The sequence below is a fragment of the Cynocephalus volans genome, chromosome 8 (assembly GCF_027409185.1).
Source record: "Cynocephalus volans isolate mCynVol1 chromosome 8, mCynVol1.pri, whole genome shotgun sequence".
NCBI classification, from domain to species: Eukaryota; Metazoa; Chordata; class Mammalia; order Dermoptera; family Cynocephalidae; genus Cynocephalus; species Cynocephalus volans.
In genome coordinates this window covers 89,070,250-89,091,592 of record NC_084467.1, presented here as the reverse complement: position 1 = coordinate 89,091,592, position 21,343 = coordinate 89,070,250, and the positions used below count along the sequence as shown (strand labels likewise).

The window sequence follows — 21,343 nt, the reverse complement described above, 5'->3', positions numbered from 1 at the left end:
CTTCACAGTGTCTTTTGAAAAGCATAAACTTTTATCTTGTTGTAGTACAATTTATCAGTTTTTTCTTTTCTTCATCATGCTTTGCGTGTCGCACCTAAGAAATCTTTGCCTAAAAAACATCACAAAGATTTTTCCTATGTTTTCTTCTGGTATAGTTTCAGGTTTTCCATTTACATCTATGATCCATCTTGAAACTTTTTTTTTTTTTTTCTTTTTGGTATATGGCATGAGGAATAGATCAATGTAAGGACAGCGGAGAGAATCAGGCACGAAGAATATATAAAATGAGAAGTGCAAAGGGTGGATGGAAGCCGGGAAGAAAACAGCCAAGGCTTAAGGAAGCGGAGTTGGGCAAAAAGACACGCAGCATTGTTGGAGAAGCACCTGGAAAATTCTAATTAATCAACATTGTCTACTAAGATAAGGAATAGACATTGTCTTTTTAACTTGGCTGAGGTCACTAGTGACCTTAGGAAGAGGGTTTTCAGTCAAAACAAATCTTTCCGATAAAGGAACTACATCTAACCAACCTCTTTATAAGAATTCCCCCTGTGGAAGTACTTAAGGCGAGGTTTGAAATCCCTGAGCACTCTTAAAGGTCACTTCTTCAGGCACAGGAGGGTCTGGGATTCCCGACACTGAGGATGACTGAGGTAGATCCTCGGGGCACTCCGGCTCCGGCATGAGGTCCTGGGAACAAACTCAAGCCGTCACCGCCCCACTAGGAAACCAGAACCACACTCAACTGCCTAATTTGCCAATGTAAAGTCTCACCAGGGAGGCAGCTGATGAAACCATAGCAGAATGAGAAGGCGGGGATTAAATTCTGTGCACTTGGGCAAACCCTGGGCACACCCAGGGCAGATTAGGGAAGTCCCTCCCACCACCACCTCCTGGTGTGTACGGAGGTGCAGAGGCGCAGGGCGCCGGGCCCCTACCGACTCTCCCGACGCGCGGGGCTCCGCAGCCCAACCTCGGGTCAAGCTACTCCCAAGCAAAGAGCCACTGCACTTACCCGGGGCCAGGACAGGGAAGTTTAAACCACTGGTTAGGGGGATCGTGGGCACTCCCAGTACTTTCCAACAGGCCACATAGGGGGCGTTTGACCGACTCCTCCAGGCCGACTGACCTTCCCCTTCCTCGCCCCAGAGGCCGGCAGTTCATTACCAGGGGAGCGGGGAGCGGGTCTCTCCGCCCAGGAGTCCGCTCGCCCATAACCTCCAGCTAGTCGTAAAGTGCAGTAAACGCGCCGATGTTTGCGGCACCGTAGGTGAGGTCGGCGGCGTGGGTTCTTGCTCGGCGTGGGTGCGCCGCTTTGGCAGCTGCTTACGCAGGAAAACAGCAGTTAGGAATTTGGGAAGGACAGGGAACCAGCTACGATTTTCTCAGCGGGTCATTGGCCGCCCCTAGATAACGGGTAGGGTTGTTTGAAACACTTATTCCAATGCTTACTTAAGCATGGCATATGGTTCTCAGACCTCACTCGTGACAAGCCGCTCACCTTCGTGTTCATCACTAGATTTTAGGTATCCTCGGTGTAGCTGACATTGTTTTTCTTGTTCACTTCGTCCTGCAGTCTCTCTCCCCCTGGATTTCGAAATGCTTTACCTGATCGGTTTGGGCCTGGGAGATGCCAAGGACATCACAGTCAAGGGCCTGGAAGTTGTGAGACGCTGCAGTCGAGTGTATCTGGAAGCCTACACCTCAATCCTGACTGTAGGGAAGGAAGCCTTGGTAGGTGCTTTAGGTTCCCCAGACTCCTGGGAAGAAAGCTATCTAACATCTGATTTGCATATACTAAGCGGAACAGAATTTTCAGGTCTGCTGCTTTAAACCATTTAAAACACATCTCCTGTTCATTAAGGATGTGAGGAGTACAAAAATGGAAATCATACACCAACCAAGTGACTTGGAAAGTGAACGAGTGCTTTGTCCTACTTTACAAGTGTAATTCTGTGGCTTTCTGCAGAAAATAGGAAAGGAAACTTATTTTACACTCCTGGGGAAGAGCTATCAAAGTTCTTTATTTCATGAGATACCCAAGAAAGCCTTCCTGAGTTGAGTGCTAATGAGGTGCTGCTACAGCTTTAATGAGTTGGTTTTATATTCAGAAACCAAGCTGAAAACAACTTCCTTTGAGGTATTTCCGTAGGGAATGATGATCTCCTTTCTGTATCATATCCAGAGAGATCTTACCTTTAAATAGATATACCCTACTGTGTATAAGGCTTATACACATACATTTGTATATATCGAGTGAGCTTGGAACTAAGTAACCAGAGGATTTATTAGTGTATTATACATTTAGTGGGCACTCATACTCAGTAAATTTTGATGGAAGGTTCAAGTTCAGGTTCATTGTCAAACTCAGATAGAATGTAAATTAAGATCAAAAGATTAATGAACGTGTTATGGGAGGAGGGAGTAGATTTTTAGAAATGTCTTTGTTATGTCTTTCAAACAAAAAAACGACCTAAATGAGAAAATGAGATCTCCTGTCTTGTCACTCTTAGGATAGAACCAGAAATATCTAATCTCAAAATGATGGAAATATGGTTCTCTAGTCAGTGGTCAAGGAAAACTAGAATGAACTTAAAACCATCTAAGAGAATAGAGACAAATAACAAATCAGCAGTTTTATAGAATAAGGTGTCAGCATGGAATAAAGGAATGTTTGTTTTGTCTTTGCTGTGTTACATGTTAATGTGATTTTGGACCAATCCTTTACCTTTCTTTTCATATTGTGTAAAATGGGGTAAAAAATGCACAAAAGTGTTCAGAAATAGTAGTTGTCAATGGACACATTTACAAACATCTCTAAACCTCAGTTTATTTGTCAAATGGAAATAAGCAATTGAAAGGTTATTTAGGATTTTATTAAGAAAACGTATGTAAAAGTGCTTTGTAAATTTTAAGTGTTAGCTAAATATTTTAATTTTGCTTGCTGTAATTAAAAAAAAAAAAAATTTCCGAAAACATACTTGTAGAGCTATTACTTATAGAGTCAAGATCTGGGACTGGGCCCAATCTCACCTACAGGTAAATAATGTATACTTTGTTAAAGTGCTAGATTATCTGTTCCTCCACAGTAGCAAGTACAATCAGCCCTTCATATCCGTGGGTTCCGTATCTGTGTATTCGACCAACTGTATATTGAAAATATTCAAGGAAAAAGAAATTTTCTCTGTATTGAACATATACAGACCTTTTTTCTTGTTATTGTTTCCTAAACAATACAACTATTTACATAGCACTTACATTGTATTAGATATTATAAGTAATCAAGAGATGATTTATGGTATTTGGGAGGATATGCATAGGTTATATACAAATAGTATGCCATTTTATATCAGGGACTTGAGCATCTGTGGAATTTGGTATCTGCAGGAATGTCTTGGAACCCATCCCCTGTGGATACTGAGGGACCGCTGTACTAACATTGATAGAATACTTACTGTGCATTATTTTAAATGCTTTACATGTAGAATAGGATTATAACTCTGTAATTACTGTTCACATTTTACAAATTAAGGAGCTTGCCCAAGATCATACAGATAGTGAGTGATAGAGCCAGGACATGAACCAAAGCAGTCATGAATTGAGATCTGCCACTCTTGACCTCTACACTGTACTATATCTCTGTATTCTTAGGGATAAACAATAACCTACACAAAGTATAACTTCAGAGAACACCTACAGAGAAGGTAGGATTCAAGTATACTGTTTAATCCTGGTTCCCCACCTCCACAAAATTTCTATGGTGTGCTCTCACTTCTTCCTGTAGGTCCTCAGTTCATGTTCTTTAAGCAACTTGCCATATGATATCATACACCTTAAATCATTTCTGGACTAAGCTAAGGTATAAATAAATAAATTCAAGCCTTATATTACCCAGTCAAATCTCAGAGCCACTTTCTCTTCAGCCGCTTTCTTTCTCCTTCCCTTCATTTCTACCTTTTCTTTTTTAAACAAATTGATTTTCAAAAATGGTTGGCATGTGTTTACACACCTATATATAAAATCTGGTCTCAATAACTACATTTAACTATTATACAGTATAAGAAAAAATTGGAAAATTCTGTCTATTCTCTACAATGACCATGTGCTTTCTTTTATCAATAATAGAATAATATTTTATAAAAGGCACATTTGTAAAATATTATTAAACAAATATTGAGCGTTGCTAAAGAAATCTATAATTCATCTGCTATTACATTAAAAGCTGTTTTCAAATTGTCAAACAGGTACTATTATTTATATGTTCTCTGTTCAAAAGTTAATAAATCTAGAGACATTGAGTCTCAGAAAGAGTTTTAGTTTTGATATATACAACTTGAATTTCTTCAGGCATTTTCTGTGGATTAATTATGATCTTATATGCCTATTTAATACACCTGTGTACATTATACAAAGAAACATAAGCTGTGGTCTTTGTTCACAAGTGATTTATGATTCCTTTGGGTTATACCCATGAAAACTTAAATAATGGAAGATTTAAGAACAACTCATAACAGCAGTGGAAGGGAGAAACTATAAAATTATATGTCTGGAAAGAATCTAGATGATCTTATCTAAAACAATGCTCTTATTTTCAACCAACTAAGTAGTAGAAGCTGTCCTAAATGTGAAATAATTACTAATTATTAATTAGTACTAGAATACATGTGAGAAAGAAGATCACTTTAGGTTGTAGTAGTCAGGGAATGCTATGGAATAGGTGGAATTTGAGCTATGTTTTAAAATAGTGAATTCCCAGTCTTTTGTTTCTTTTGTTTATACATATGGCCCAAATAGAAAATGATTATATTTTACAGCACTGTAGAGTAAATGGAGAAGAGGAGATTAACTCCGGGGCCCTAGCTACCCTCCAAAAACCAGAGGAGTCACTAGCCTCTGCCTATCTTTGCCCCATTTGTAGGACATGTGAAGCTCTGCAATCATTTAAAGTTCTGTGACGTTGGGCAGTCACTTAACTTTTCTATGCTGTTTCTTATCTGTAAAATGGGGATAAAAATAATGTCTATCTCAGACTGAGGTGAAGATTAGATGAATTCATATACATAAAGTTCTCAGAACAGTGGCTGCCACACAGTGAGGCTAATGTAAGTGTATTAGTGCAAATATTGTTGTTATAGATAAGATTTGTTAAGATGAAGAAAAGACAGTTATTATTGTAGAGAAGACGTAGTAAGGGGAATAGAAAGAGCATTCCATCCTGAAGGAAAAATAATGGTGAGCAAAAGCATGGAGGAAGAAAGCACATTTGCTGTACAGTATTTGTTCTTGGGCTTCACTGAAATAATTCTTTCATTTTCTCCAGTGTATCTGTTCCCTCTCTTCTCTTTCTAACCTACCTTGCCTGGATGCCAAGCTCCCTCTGTTACTTTGTCTTCCTGTCCAATTGCTGTGGATTGATATTGGGGAGACAGAGAAGAAGACAATAAAGGACTTCACACTGAGAATAACTCAGGTTGAGGCCACCAGCTATGACATTTATTAACTTCTCATTCGCCCCAACCGTAAATCTGAATCTGTCTTCCCTCCAGTCTTACAAAATGACGTGTAAAATGAGGTTCTCTTCATGTTCAAGATGTAACTCCATCTAGATGTTTTTTTTTTAAAACCCCTTTCTCTCCCTTCTTCTGAAACCTTACTCACGTCAATTATTCTTTCTTTATGTTCAACCTATATTAACATCCTTCTCCCCTCAACCTGAAACCATACTCAAGCATTGTCCATTCTGAAAATTCTCTTTAAACCTCTTTCCCTGTAGTTGTTTTTCTATCTTTATCTTTTTTTTGTACAAAGTTTTATAGTCCTCACTTCCAACTCATGTCTCAGACCCCTGTAGGCTGACTTCTGTTCCTCAGAAATATTTCTCTGTTTGTTGAACAATTCTTTACTAGCTGAGAACTCCAGAGGATAGTTTTGAATTACCTGTTTTACCTCTTCTTTTTTTTTTTTTTTTTTTTTAAAGATGACCGGTAAGGGGATCTTAACCCTTGACTTGGTGTTGTAAGCACCACACTCACCCAGTGAGCTAACCGGCCATCCCTATATGGGATCCGAACCCGTGGCCTTGGTGTTATCAGCACCGCACTCTCCCGAGTGAGCCACAGGCCGGCCCCCTGTTTTACCTCTTCTGACATGGTTGATCACTCCTTGAAACTGGCATTCAAGACATAACTTGCCCTTGGTTTTATTCCTATTTTTTCATTTTTCTCAGTCCCTTTGTAAACTCTGTATTCCTCTGTTCCTTCTTTAAATGTTAGTATTTTTTCAGATTTGGTCCTCTCATTTGTTTCCATATACTACATGGAACCTATACTCTTTTACTTTTTGACTAGGTAATCCATTAGATGGTTTGAAATTTAAAAGGTACTAAAAGGTATATTTATCAAGAGATTTTTATCCCAGTTTCCCTTCCTGGAGGTAATCATTATTAACTTTTTGTGTGTCCTTCTACAAATACCTGAAAATAATCACAACTTTTAAAATTATTTTTTAAATAATTATAATTTTATCCTGTCCCCCATATTTTAAAAAAATCATATTTTAAAACAATGAATTTTGAATTTTATCTTCATTGTCATGAATGGAGATAATTAGGGTTTAGTCATTGGATAATATATAGTCCAAATTCAAGATCATTTGTTAATACTACTTGTTTTTTATTTACCTTCACTGACCCTGACTAGGCTGGGTTGCTTCTACAGCACATATGATATGGTAGTTAATTCCCCACTAGACAGTATGTTCTTCAAGGGCAGGGACCATGTATGTCGCATTCCTCAGTGTCTCACAACATCAAGCATACTGTGTACCACAGAGGATGTACATAAGAAATACTTTTATACTGAGTGAGTGAACAAATAAGTGGGTAAATTAAAATTAGTCTCTTATTGCTTTTGCTATCTTTCCTTTTTTTTTTTTTTTTGGCCACTGGCTGGTAGGCAGATCCGAACCCGTGACCTTGCTGTTATCAGCAACATGCTCTCCCAAGTGAACTAATCGTCCACCTTTTCCTTTTTTTTTTTTTTTTTTTTTTTAAAAATTTTATTTTGTCGATATACATTGTAGCTGATTAATGCTCCCCATCACCAAAACCTCCCTCCCTTCTCCCTCCCCCCCTCACCTTTTCCTTTTTTAAACACTATTTTTTTCAAGAGAACCAGCCATTTAATTATATTGAGATGTTTTTGTGTGTGTGATCATTCTGTTCTCTCAATTAGACAATGAAATGTTTCTTAGGTTAGGATAAATGATAAATGCAGAGTGATGCATGGTAGAAGTCTTGAGGAGAGAGTAGGTTTTATTATTGTTGTATCATTTATAAAGTATGAGATAAGATTACTACTAGCATTAAACCAGTAGCATGTGATTTCTCGATCTTCTTTAAGAAATGTCAGAAGTTCAGAAAAGGCAATCTTGTCCTTCAGTGTCCAGTAATTATGTGTGTATTCTCCTAGATATTTGAATATAAGTGTTTTGCAACTATTAAGTTCTCTGGGTTCATAAAATCAAAGTAAAACATAAAAATTAGTGATTAAGAAAAAAGTATATGGTAAAAGTGAAAATAGAGCATTTTTCACCTATAAGAACATTAGGGACTTCTGGAACATTTCTTTAGGAAGATATGCACGGAAAAGGAAGGGATTTTTTTCACATTTGAGGAACAGATTTTAGTTGAGTATTAGGAAATAATTATCAGAATTGGAACTATAGTGTTTATCTTTGGATGCTTAGTCATTTGTTCATTTATTTATTTGACAAATGTTGAGTACCAGGTACTCTTCTACAACAATCCTTTCAACTTTTAAGGACTCAAATTTCTCAATATGTAAGAAACAGTATTATTTATTTACACATGCACTTTTACTCCACTTGAATTATTTATTATTCCACAGGAATTAGTTATAAGATGCGTGATCTTGCATAATAGCTTGCAACCACTACCACATGACCGCTAGCTTACTAGCTCACTCTCTCCTGGGTTTGTTCTCTAGAGTTGAACTTCAGGGGATTAATTCACAAAGCAATTTGTGTGGAAACTTCCTTTATATTTGGAATTCAGTTATTTCCCCTGCACATCTGCCTTTTTAGCAGGGACTAGGGAATACAATTTTAAATTAGTCTTTCCTGCAATTATGTAGGAATGTTTGCTGTTTCTGCAAACAGCTAAATCTTAATTTTCTATTATTTCTCATTGATGTTGTCTTTTAGCCAAAATACCATAGATTTTTCTCACAGAAAATTTAATAAAACCTATACTACCATGTATGTTTATAATTATTGTTTAGTATATTTATTCTATATTATCATGTTTCTGATGTAAGACTTATGCACACATATTCTCTGTTCATCCTACAATGTTCTGCCTGGTCTATTAGAACCAAATTTAGAGGTAAATTTAAAATGCCAAAAGCCTCAGGTGTTAAGAGGTCTGTCTCCTCTTGGGGTGTTAAGATAGCCCCAAAGACAGAGTTTAATTGCACCATGATATAGATTGCTAGCTTATTGATGAGTTGTATTGAATGATCTGTGTTTGGATGGTTGCCAAGATTTGCACCAGCCCTAGACAAAGATTGTTTTATGTGTGTGTTGAAATGGTCACCTGCTGTCTCTCATTTTGATATTGGACTTAAATCTGTAGGAAGAGTTTTATGGAAGAAAACTGATTCTTGCTGATAGAGAAGAAGTGGAACAAGAAGCAGATGGTATTTTAAAGGATGCTGATATCAGTGATATTGCATTCCTTGTGGTTGGTGATCCATTTGGGTAAGTCAAAGTAAATGTTTTGAGTTTTTAATTTATTTACTTTTTTTTTTAACTAGTAAGAAATATTCTTCAATTTTAAAACTTTACTTGCCAGGTCCTGATAAGGGATTGTATTTACCTAAGCTCTTATCTAAAATTTCATAGTTGAAACTTTCACTATCTTTAAAATTAATGAAGAAAATCTGCTTGGTAAAGATATCATCATATGTATCACTATATTATCAAGTGTCAGCTCTTAAGTTTGTATCATTGCTTCTGCTGTTTTTTTAGAGGGTCACATAGGGCATCAAATACCTAAACTATTATATCATTATTCAACAGGTTGTTACTTTTATCAAAAATCATGCCTGCCATTGGCTGCAGATAATTGCAAGTATCTTCAGGGTTTCCTTTGTCCTAGGCTTTTTTTTCTTTTTTAATCACCCAATATTTCGCAATACTGCTGTCATGTTAATTGCCTTGAAATCATTTATCAAGCTTCTTATTTCAGTTTCTTATATCTATTTGGAGCTCTGTTCTTCATTACCAAGAAAATGGGCTTCTGCCTGTCTGCTTAAGCATCATCAATCTCTAATGTCAAGCCAAACAGAAGAGTCTTTTGTGTACAGCTGGTGACCCAAGATTTATGTCACAGATTTAAGTAACGTAAGGACAATTAAATCACTGTGAGCCCACCACCAAGAATGTTTTTCAAAAGAATGGAGCTATATGTGCGTGTGTCTGTCAAAAAGAAAGTAATTTATGACAATATAAGGTGCCAGCAATTGTGCATCATTGTACTTGATTGTAAACGACATTGGATAATCATGTGTTTTATTATTTGAATAGTTTGTTTTAGCCTCTGACATTGTTCTTTGTAAACTTAAGGCTTCCTCAAAATTAGCAGCACCTATCTTCTTTTTCTTTTTAACCATAGGATAGTAAAATTAAATAAGAATAATGAAAAGTTCTATACAGAAAATGTCTTCTAACTTTTGTAGGATTTTCTTCTCATTGTCACAGAGACTCCTTCTGCATAAAACCCGTGTTTTTTGCAGTGAAACCTTCCCCCACCAAATTTCCCAACTTGACAGTACCACAGTTCTTATAGTCACCTAGATGAACAATCTCAGAGTTACTTTTGGTTTTCATGGCATCCAGTCACTGAAAATGTTCAACAAACAATAAAGGTGTTACTCAAAGTAAAGTTTGAGAACTGGCACCAGCCCACAAACTGTTACTAGTCCATGATGAGATAAATACAGAAATGGAGAATAAGCATTTAAAACTTTAGTAGAAAAAAAAAAAAAAGTCAACTAATAAAAAAAAAAAAAAAAAAAACTTTAGTAGATAGAGACACATGCCCCAAAATAGTAAGTTTGTGTGTGTATGTGTGTATATGTGGTCATTTTAAATGAACTTGGGATAGAGATATAATTTTAAACCAGTTTTTCATTTTTCTCATCCATTTAAGTAACTCAGCAAGTAACTAGTTTAGTTTTCCTTATTCTTAATGTTAAGTAGTAAGATTCTGTTGAAGGTATATAAGTACTAAAAACTTTCTTTACAGCTGTCATTAATGTTATTTTTTAAAAGCTTGTTCTAAATCAAATTAATGATGATTTTTCATGCTAGTTTTTATTTTATCTTTGTGACTTAAAACATACTTCCCTAGTGGATATTTGTTAATCTGTATTTGACTGCCTCATGGGATGAAAGCCCTTGATCTTCCTACGTGGTATGCGTTGTCCAGTTGACAGGTTCTGCTTATTTGTATGTAGTTTCTCAAACATGCTAATGTTGTTTTCCCCAGTAGAGCCTGGAATTTTTATCAAGAGGGAAAAAGACCTTTAATACTGCAGTTCTAAATTGATGTGGGGTTACATTTCACAGTGTCCATATTTATGTTCACTTATATTCTCTCTCTACCCCAACCTTCCTAATTATAGTCATGAGATTGTTCTCAAAAAAAAAGGAAAGGCAACAGGCATTTTGTATATATACATATATACATGCACATATACTAATTATACATAGTAACCAGACTGAAAACAGTTATAAATAAAATGTCTGATAAACACATGTAAAATCCAACTAGGATTATATCAGATAGAACTCTAACATAAAGACTGAAAGACTGATAGGCTTTGAAAATGTTCTGTATGTTTTGCCTTATATTTCAAAATACAAAAACAGAGCCTTTAAAATAAAACAAATAAAGAGGTGGATCTAGTTTTACCATAATTTAGAACTCTAGAGCAGTAATTTTAAGAATTTAAAGGGGCCCCCTGAGACCACAGAATTTAAGATTTGCTGCTCAAGGGTTAAGTTGCTGAGCTTATATTCCACAAATGTCTTTTGCAGGTATTAAGAGGACAAAGAACAAGTGAACTTCCCTTTTTTCAGTAGCTGCCCAAGCTGCTTTAAGAATGTTATAGTTGCAATTCAACATTGTGAAGGGTGTGTGTAGGCTTATATTTTCTTGCTGAAAAGCCCATTATGCAAGCAACTCACAGAATTTGAGGAAAAGCAGTGCTCTTGACTCTGATTGACTGAGCTCATCAAATATTATAGCTTTTCTGTCTTAAAAAATCAGTGTCATTTACTTTAATCCAACCTGATCTTTTCTCACTACAGAGCTACAACACACAGCGATCTTGTTCTGAGAGCCACAAAGCTGGGAATCCCTTACCGAGTTATTCACAATGCCTCCATAATGAATGCTGTAGCTTGCTGTGGTTTACAGGTAAAGCTACAAAGGAAGTTTTTTAATGGAATTAAACAAAAATGTTTTATTTTTGTACAAATTGCAAGTAGATTTTATTGTATTTCATGAATTATAAAATATACTATTATTTGATACTACACTACTTAGTATGTCCTAAGTTTTTTAATACCCCAGTTTTTTATACTATATTTTCCTATAACCTAGGGTTTTTAACCCCCTTCATTGGAATAGACCGTTTAGATTTAGCTAGAGAACAATTTTAATCTTACATACAACTTGTACATACATAAAAAAGGAAAATATAAGCTAATTAAATTGGTCAAATATTCTTAAAATCTTTTTACATTCTTCCAAATGACTTACTCAGCAATATTGTTTTCTCTGCCATCAAAAGCATTGTGATGTATTTCTTAAAAGAATCAATAAAAGAGCCAAAAGCCAGTGATGTTAGGCTTTTAAGCCAGCTTTGCAATTATTGATGTGTAAAGTTATTTTTAATTCCAAAAGTCTTGGTTCTAAAGGGTTAGAAGAGTGCTTCATGACTGTTTCCAAGATTTTCTTTCAAGCTGCTGACATTCATTTTCCAAGTTTGATGTTTGTGTTCTGATGTTCACACATGCATATTCCATGACAAATATAATTGCTGCATGGCCAACAGTGGTTTTAAGACTTCATTGATTGTTAAGACACATTCCTGTTTCAGATATATTATAATAGGAAAATAAAGTACATCTTAGAATCTATGAAATAAAGTATTTCTCAGTGTGTCTTCCTGAAATGCATAATTTTAAAATAGATATTTACAAAAAGATACATTAGCATCAGGCTTCAGTGCTATGTCTGTAACTTTACAGGAGTCTATATTTTTGGTATGACCTGGGAAGAATAGCTCAATTTAGTTGACTAATACTGGCCATTTATCTCAAAATATTGCCTTTGGTTGTGAAGAATCAGAGAAAAAGTATAAATGATTTACTTTTCAGTATTCTCCACTTGCTCTCATTGTGTTTAAATTGGCATAGAATTTTGCTGTCTCTTTTGTCTAAAATACATAACTTCAAAAAACCTTGCCCGTTCAAGTCAAGTCTTTTTTATAGCTTAAAACCCTTCTGAACATTTTTATGTTGGAGTAAGTTGAATGCTGTTCATAGAACCATGAAATGTTAGTGCTACAAAGAATGCTAGGTTTGGAGGAAATTATGCCAAAAAATGTTCTCAAAGTCATTCAGGTGGTAGTAGCAAAGATGGGGTTAAAACTCTTGATTCCCAGTTCAATATTCCTCCCTTTATTTTTATTTTTTTTATATATTTTTTTTTTATTTTTGTCTTTTTCGTGACCGGCACTCAGCCAGTGAGTGCACCGGCCATTTCCATATAGGATCCGAACCCGCGGCAGGAGCGTTGCTGCGCTCCCAGCACCGCACTCTCCCAAGTGTGCCACGGGCTCGGCCCAATATTCCTCCCTTTAAACAATACTACCTTTTAAGAATTGATGATTGCTAGAAGAAAGGAAAAAAAGAGGGGAATAAATTATCATGTGATAGATAAAGATGTGTAAACCTTAAGCTAATGGAACATACCTTTTTCATGTTAGTTTTAATTTTATGTCTTGTGAAAAAAGTTAACTAGCCCTTTCTCCATCATAGTTTGCTCTAAATTATCATAACAATTTCATTTAAAATTTTTTGCTTTTTTCTTAAGCATGAAAATTTTTTTAAAAAAAACAAAAAAACGCTTCTCATGTAAATCTGTTGTCCATTCTGCCTAGAACTAAATCTGGATGACTGTCCTTCTTCTGATCTTCTACACCAGTACAGAGTTAAAGTGTAATTGTTCTCATGTCCAAGATTTATGAAGGTTTTTGAGAGGGAACTTACTGTAAGAATTATCAGTCTCCATGTAAGCCCCGATGGTCATATCCATATTTAATATATTATTTTTCAAAATATCTAACTTTCTTATAGTTGTATATGGGATTTCTCTAAGCAGCCACAAACCATTTTTACCCCATCTTCATTTTATTGTGTAATCTGGATGTGAAATGACTTACTACTTGTGTGTAATTCAGGAAGTGCCTTTCTAGGTTCTGTCTTATGTATTGATGAAATTCTGTGAAGGTATACTTCTTGTACCACCCAAATTATTCATATCCCAGGAGAAAGAGGTCATTATTGATTCTTTTATACAGTCTGCTAATATAAAAGACATTAAAAGTCATTGTATGTATGACTTGTTTAAATTTTAAAATAAATGTATAGATATCCTGCATAAGGCAAGAACTTTGGCTAAGTCCCCTAATAAGAGCAGATGTTTTTCTCTTCACTATTTGGACTAACACATATGAAAGAAACAGTAAGCTGAACCACTGGTCCTCAAACTTCAGTATTCATCAGAATCCCCTAGAGGGCTTGTAAGACAGATTGCTGAGATAGTATATCTGGGACAGGGTGTGAGAGTTTATATTTTTAACAAATTCTCAAGTGATGATGAGGCTGCTGGTACAGTTATTGCACTTTGAGACCACCAACCTAGACAAAAAAAACTTAGAAAGTGAAAAAACGGTATTGTCTTTCTTTTAGCATGGCAGGATTGGAGGAGTAGATTTTAACTCCAGAAATACACTTGCTAAATGTAGAATGTTAACACATTATCTTGTTATGTCCTCTTGCTCAATTTTTTAAAAGGGAAGTGGGTACCACTTTCTAAAGGCATTCTGTCACCTCTGTGAAAGAGCTTTCCCATGAGTTCAAAACAGCCATCAAGTTATTGAACATAAGTGCTTTGGGTGCTGTGACATACCTGAACAGTGTATGCTTTCCAACATCTTTGCCTTAGATTAAAGGATAGTAGTATGAAACTCCTAGCCTAGAAATGGGCACAAACTTTTAAACTATCAATTTATCAACCCCTTTTGAACTATCATATTGTTTTTGTTGTTTTCTGAAGAAACAGCATGGAGAATCCAGAATTGATCATTGAATATTGTTGAATACCTTTATAGTTTATTAGCCAACAGAAGATTCTTATTTATCAGTATTGATGATAGTAAGTAGTTGCATACTTCTACTTATACAAATATACACTTATGTGGCCAGTTGATATGCATTCTATTACAGGCCTTCCATAAAGTATAATTTCTTACTACAAACTCTGTATGCCCAATGAAAATTTTCCTACTAAGATGGAAAGTATGTTAGAAACTTCCACGTTAGACATGATCCATTCATTCAACAAAATCTACTTACGTTTCCTTATTAAGTGCCTTTGGATACAATGATAAACTTGACCAATAAGGTCCCTGCTTTCATGGAGCTTATATTTTAGTGGGAAGCAGAAGCAATAACAAATTTTTAAAAAAAAATGTCAGGTAGTGGTAAGTATAAGAAATCCAAGGAAAATGGTTATATTAGAGATTGATTAGGTTGCTACTGTGGTCAGGGGAGCTCTCTCTAAAAGTGGCATTTAAGATTAGATATGAATCAAGAAGGAGCTAGCATATTTCAGTCAGAGGGAGCTTTTAGTGCAAAGGCCCTGCAGTGGGAATGATCTTGGCTGGTTAAGGGAGCCAAAGAAAGGCTTATTGGACTGTAGCAGGGAAAGGGAAGAATGACCTGAGGTTCGATAAGTGGGTAGGGGCCAGATCAATAGGCTCTCTAATCCAACATTAGGAGTTTGGATTTCATTCTAAGTGACATCGATCGCCATTAGAAGATTTTAAACAGTAGAAATACTTGATCTGATAAGGGTTTTTAAAAGATACCTCTGGCTGGTGTGTGGAGATGGAATTGCTGCCAGCTGAGATTGGAATTGAAGAAATCAATTAGGAGGCTATAGCAGATGTTTAGTGGAGAGATGATGTTGTCTTGGACAGCATGGAGGAAATGGGGTTTTAAGAGAAGATAAAGAAATGGACCTGTAAGAGCAGTTTCTATTAAGAGAATTGAGATTTGGGGAGATGTGGAGAGCCATTTCTGCCTTACTGATAGTCTTAGGAAAGGAAATGGGCTCCATATGCTAATGGGTCTTTTCCAACCCTCTCCACTACCACAGTTATTGTGGTCCTTCCCCCGAAGACTTGTCTATGGGGCTGGACTCTTCTATTACCATTGCTCAATTGACTTCCTATTTTGGTTGGTTGTGTTAACTTGTCATTGCCAGAGGAGTTGTCTCCTATGCCAGTCTTCCTGTGCCTTCACTAAGAGCCCTGTGCCAGTCTTCCTTTGCTTTCAGGATTGTGATTAGTCATAGAATTGATTATGTAGAAGAGTATGAATAGGTTTATCTTACTCCTAGAATCTTGAGGTTACGGATATTGCCCTAAAGTCTCTCCTCTTGTCTTGTAAAGTTAGTAGTCCTGGCATAGATATTAAGTTCCCGTATATTAAGTGAAAGAAGCCAGACAAAAAAGACCATGTACTGTATGCTTCCATTTATATGAAATAGAAAATCAAAATGGCAAATCTATAGAGATGGAAAGTAATTAGTGGTTGCCTGGGGTGGGACAATACAGGATTAACTGTAAATGGACATAAGGATTCTTACTGGAATGATGAAAATGTTCTAAAACTGGGTCTGGTGATGGTTGCACAATTCAGTAAATTTACTAAAATTCATTGAATTGTACACTTGAAATGGGTGAATGTTTATGTAAATTAAACTTCAATAAAGTGGTTAAAAAAATGAATTACAAGAAGTTTGCTAGGTGGGCAAGAGGACAAAAGACATTACCAACAGGAGAAAAGTACAGTTACAAAAGAAGGGTCTTGGAAGCACTTTGGGGAATCTGTAAGGTATTACAGAAACACACACACAGATACATGCATGCATACAAACATACATATCATAGAAACCTTGGCTATCTAGAGAGTTAGTTAAAACAAGACTTACAGTGTATGCATATGTTGAATAAAAATTGATTACTTATCAGATATAATTAGTTGAGGGAAAATATAATGGAAAAGGTTTAGAATTTAAGTACAAATTTAAAAGTCTTGGATTTACTTTTTGTCCAGGCAGTAACTAAGGAGTCATCTAACTTCTCTGGATCTCAGGCTCCTTTGCTATAAGAGGATGGGGTAAAGATGGGGAGTGAAGGTTGGACAAGATCACTGGTTTTCAAACTGCACCATGATTTATGAAGAAACCTCAGGGATTCTGCAAATAGAGAAGTAACCAGTGACGTAACACCAAGCAACAAAGATTTAAACCTTCAATGAGCCCAATCATTAGAATTAAAGATAATCATTATCTTTAATGTATTGATGCTTTACTTAAGAGTTCATCTGGAAAAAAGATTTGGCACTAAAAAGTATGAAAATTACTGAACTACATAAGTTCTAATATTTTATAGATTTGGAAGCTGAAAAGCTGGGCTGTTGTCTAATTTTGGCAAAGATTACCTTGACTAAGATGCATTAGGTGCTCAAATTTTCATTTTCAAATTTTTCACAATTAAAATATTATTTATAAATATATATACTTTAAAATCATGTTATTTGAAATTTCTAAGTAACATATCTCAAATGCTTGTTTTAGTCTGTATTTTGTAAACTTTTCTAATAAAAGAAAATTCCATTTATTTGTCTAGAGCCAGGCAAGTTGGTTGTGTTTAGACTTCCTGATAATGAAAATTTACTAAATAAATTGATGATCAATCTGAACAAATCAGGGATTTTTCTCAGTGCACAAAAGACAGGAAGAATAAAGTCCTTCTATCTGGAATTCTTTGAGTTTGACATTTCTCCAGAAGCATTTAACAGCTTAGTCATACTGAATCAGAATTCCTTCCACTTAGTATTGTTATTGCTTTAGAAGAATCGTTTTTAAAAATAATGTTTTTCCTTGATCATAAATGACATATACTCAGAAAATTAGGAAAATAAAATGAATATAAGGAAGAAAATAAAAAGCATCTGTAGTTCCACCACCTAGAAGTATCCACAGCTACCATCTTGGCACTTTTTTTTTTTCACTTTTTAACAGCATTCAATATGTGTACGTTTACTTGATGTTATAGGCCAAAGAAAAATAAGATGAAATTAATAATTTCTGAAATATTTCTTTCTGTGGTATTTATAATTTTCATTAATCATTTGTGTGATAAAATATATTAATTATTTTGCAAATATTAGGTGACTGAAATAGTTTTGAGACATTTTAAAGGAAAAATAAAGGAGACTATTCCATGAAACCAGGTAGCAATGATTTCTGGATAAAAACTGCATTATCAGTTGTGACTTACTTCAGGGAAAAATGTTGTGTAATTTTTTCAATATTATGAAATGCTTCCACTTTCTCTGACATGAGTGACTCATGAGCGTTGCCATATGTTCCTCTGTTTATATAATACATTCCTCCTTTGGAAAAATGTGTATTACTTTCAAATAGTAACAACTCATTTCCTTTCTTTTTTTCATACCATTGTGATAATCAGCATTGTCGACCTTGCAGTAGTTCTTACTGTTTTCAGAAGCATTAGTTGATTTCATTGTTGTCCAGGCACTACTGTAAAAATGATAAAACCTAGCCTGGTACAAAGAACACTAAACCAGGTAATAAGGACATCAGAGCTCTACATTGTTCTGTAACCTTAGAAAAACTCATCTAAGCTCTTTCTATTCTTTTAATCACTTAGGCACTATTTTTGATCACCTCCTAAATTATTGGCATATTAAAATTTTTTCCCTTTCTTTTCATTTCCACTTACTACTGCTTCTAATCACTATTTTAATAGCCACTTTACCATCATTCTTTTCCACCTCATAGTTTTCTTTTTAAATTGTGGATCCGAGTGTGCCATTATTCTATTCAAACAACTCTGGTAAATTCTCATCTTATACAGAATGTTCAGTTATTTCTGTGTTTAAATCTTATTTATATCATATTTAAATATTCAAATCATATTTATATGATTTACTTGTCTTCATCTCTTCCATTGCACTTTATCACAGTGCCACACATATAATCAATATGCAATAAATATTTGCTGAGTTGAATTGCTTATTTATTTATCTCTCCCCCCATCCCCACCCAAGAGTTGAATCTTGTCTTTGGAATTATATGGTTTGAATTGTATTATTTTTATTTCATTCATAAATGGATTTTCTCATTTATATGTGAGAATATGTTTCTGGTAGCTCTTCTGTCTATTTAGTCATTCAGCTTTAAGTCTATCTACATAGCTGGTATGTGACCATGTGCATAATCTTTCTCAGTGTCAGCAAAAATCAACATTACATCAATATTAAGCAAAATGCATGTGGGAATAAAACAACAACAACAAAACAACCCCAAGACTGGCATTCTGTATAGGAGAGAAAGCTATTCACTCTTGATTATGTGGTTTTGTGATACATTTTTTGGCAACTCTGCTAGCTTGGCTTTCTTTCATCTCACAGATTTGATTGATTAGATTGATTTATTTGATTTGATCTTTTTATTTTACAAATTTTATATGGTACACATAGGGCTTAATAGAGTCCTTAGCAAGTTAAATTTTGTAGTTTTTCCATAATAACATTAAATTAAGAAATTTAACATATTTAAACTTAAAAACAACAGAAAATATTTTTATTTGTAATAAAAATTAACAAAAGCATTAAAACCTCATCATAAAGTGGCATTTTACAAAGCATCTGTGCTTCTGAAAAGAAGGAAGGAAGGATTAGTGACAGTGAGATGAGGGGGAGACTGTTAAGGTCAAGTGGTGTTGAGGTCTCAAACCAAGGTGGTAGAGAAAGAAATGAGTAGTCAGTTTCTACATAAATTATATAGCTGGAATTGACAGGAATTGGCACTTGGTAAGAGGTCAGGAATTAGAGAGACATGTTAGAGGCAAGTCAGGTATAGTCAGCCATTTCTAGATAATTTCTTAATGCCATTCTAAATATTGCCCAAGACTTCCCACCTCTGTTACTTTTCTTGTACTATCTCATTTTCCCCTCGTGCTCAGGTTCTCTGGTGCAAATGTTATCTATCCTTTAAGGTCCAGCTTGTATCCTGTCTCTTCAGAAGTTGCCTTCAGTTTCTCTTTAAGTAAGGAAAATGCTGAACTCTTACAGTACTTAGAGTTTCTATCATATTTGATGATTACTACTTAATATTAATTGTCTTGTGTATCTTCTTACTCTAACTAGATAGTGCCTTATACATAATGAATGGATAGTTTTGAGTTGAATTTCTTTTTTTTTTTTTTGTCTTCAATAGATAAAATATAATCTAATATCATGGTAGGTAAACTACTTTCTTTACAAGTTACTCTAGTTTAAAATTTAAAAGGCCTGTATGTATCTCCTGTTTCTTAGAAAATAACTGTTTTAGTAGTCTTTACATGTCAATTTGCAACAATAATGTTTTGGGGAAAAAATTATCACAGCACAAAGCCTTACATTATAAGACGGCTCAATACTTAGACTTCTGCAGCCTCAGTTCTCATCACTGTATGATTTTGCTCCAGTCTTTTTTTATAGTTTCAGTAAACTATGAAAGTCCTGGATTATTAAACACAAAGAACTGCTCCTCCTGTTCTTTGAGGTACTGACATCTAAATGGTGAAACTGTTTGCATAATGTTTCATGATACATTGAAGAAGTTTTTACCATAGCCACAGGAGTGGACAGAATTTATAAATCAGTTTCCTAGAAAGTAGTGTTTGTGTGAGGTTTTCTCTAATCCACCAAATTAAATAATTTAGATACTTTTACACAGAATGCTTCAGTCAATGTTTATATGTGGCTAGCATCTCAATTCTTTTAAATGGTCTTTCACTTGAAATGAAGAACTTAGTTATTTCCATGGCTATATTTCCATGACTGTTAAAATAGTTAAGACCTATTTAAAGTATTTATATATAATTGCATGTATAATTTTCTTTAACTTGAATAGTTTTCCCTTGAAGTTTTTTCATGAAATACTACTAATATAAGGGTACTTCAAAAAGTTCGTGGAAAAAATAGAATTAAAAGATAATATGAATCTTTCCATGAACATTTTGAAGACTTCTGTGTCAAAGTTTGATCAGAGATGCAAAAAATCCTTTTTAGAATATAAACAGTTGAACTTTTCAGGATTAAATCATAAGCATAGTTTCAAATATTTGGTAATATTTTTGAGCTCACTTCAGTAAGGAAAGCAGTTGGTTTATAACAGGACACAGCATTTTAGAACATCTTCATATCATCATGATAAACATTATCATTACTATGTCATCAAATCCCTAATGTTTATTGAGTAATATTTATTGAGTGCAAGGCACTACTAGGCACTCTGAATACTTTGTGTCATTTAACCCTTAAGACCCACATTATTAGGTTTATAGTTATACCCATTTTGCAGGAGGGTTCCTTCCTAAGGTCAGGAATGTTATTGACTTATCCATGATCACCCAATTAGTAAGAACCAGTGCCATGACTGCAGATCCTTTGTCTGCTATCTAAAGTATAAGTGAGACTGTATATTCTGTGAAGGCAAGAGCTCTATTTTACTTGTCATTTTTTGTTTGTTTGTTTTTAAAAAGATGACTGGTAAGGGGATCATAACCCTTGACTTGGTGTTGTCAGCACCACGCTCTCCTATAAGAACTAACCAGCCATCCCTATATAGGGACCCGAACCCTTGGCCTTGGTGTTATCAGCACCACACTCTCCCAAGTGAGCCATAGGCCAGCCCTTTTACTTGTCATTTTAAACCTTTGCCTAGCATAAAATACTTGGCACATAGTAGGTGATCTATAATATTTATTGGATAAATTCGCCTTCACAGAACAATAACAGAACCCCTCAGCAGGGTCAGGGCCATTCCTGGGAGCTTGGCACAGGGTCAGTGTATTCCAGGAATCCCACATTGGAACTCAAAATACAT

The 21,343-nt window shown here is 35.0% G+C and overlaps 1 protein-coding gene across 3 annotated transcripts in view; it reads left to right on the top strand.

The window, feature by feature from the left end:
- Positions 1 to 587: 587 nt before the first annotated feature.
- DPH5 (diphthamide biosynthesis 5) overlaps positions 588 to 21,343 on the top strand; it is a 31,807-nt gene continuing 11,051 nt past the window's right edge. Inside the window, exons 1-4 of one of the 3 annotated variants that reach the window (XM_063105327.1) lie at positions 588 to 653; positions 1,577 to 1,734; positions 8,654 to 8,778; positions 11,395 to 11,503. In XM_063105327.1, coding sequence (XP_062961397.1) covers positions 1,600 to 1,734; positions 8,654 to 8,778; positions 11,395 to 11,503 — 369 coding nt within the window. In that variant the 5' untranslated portion in view covers positions 588 to 653; positions 1,577 to 1,599. The other 2 variants (XM_063105326.1, XM_063105325.1) reach the window with 2 other exon arrangements.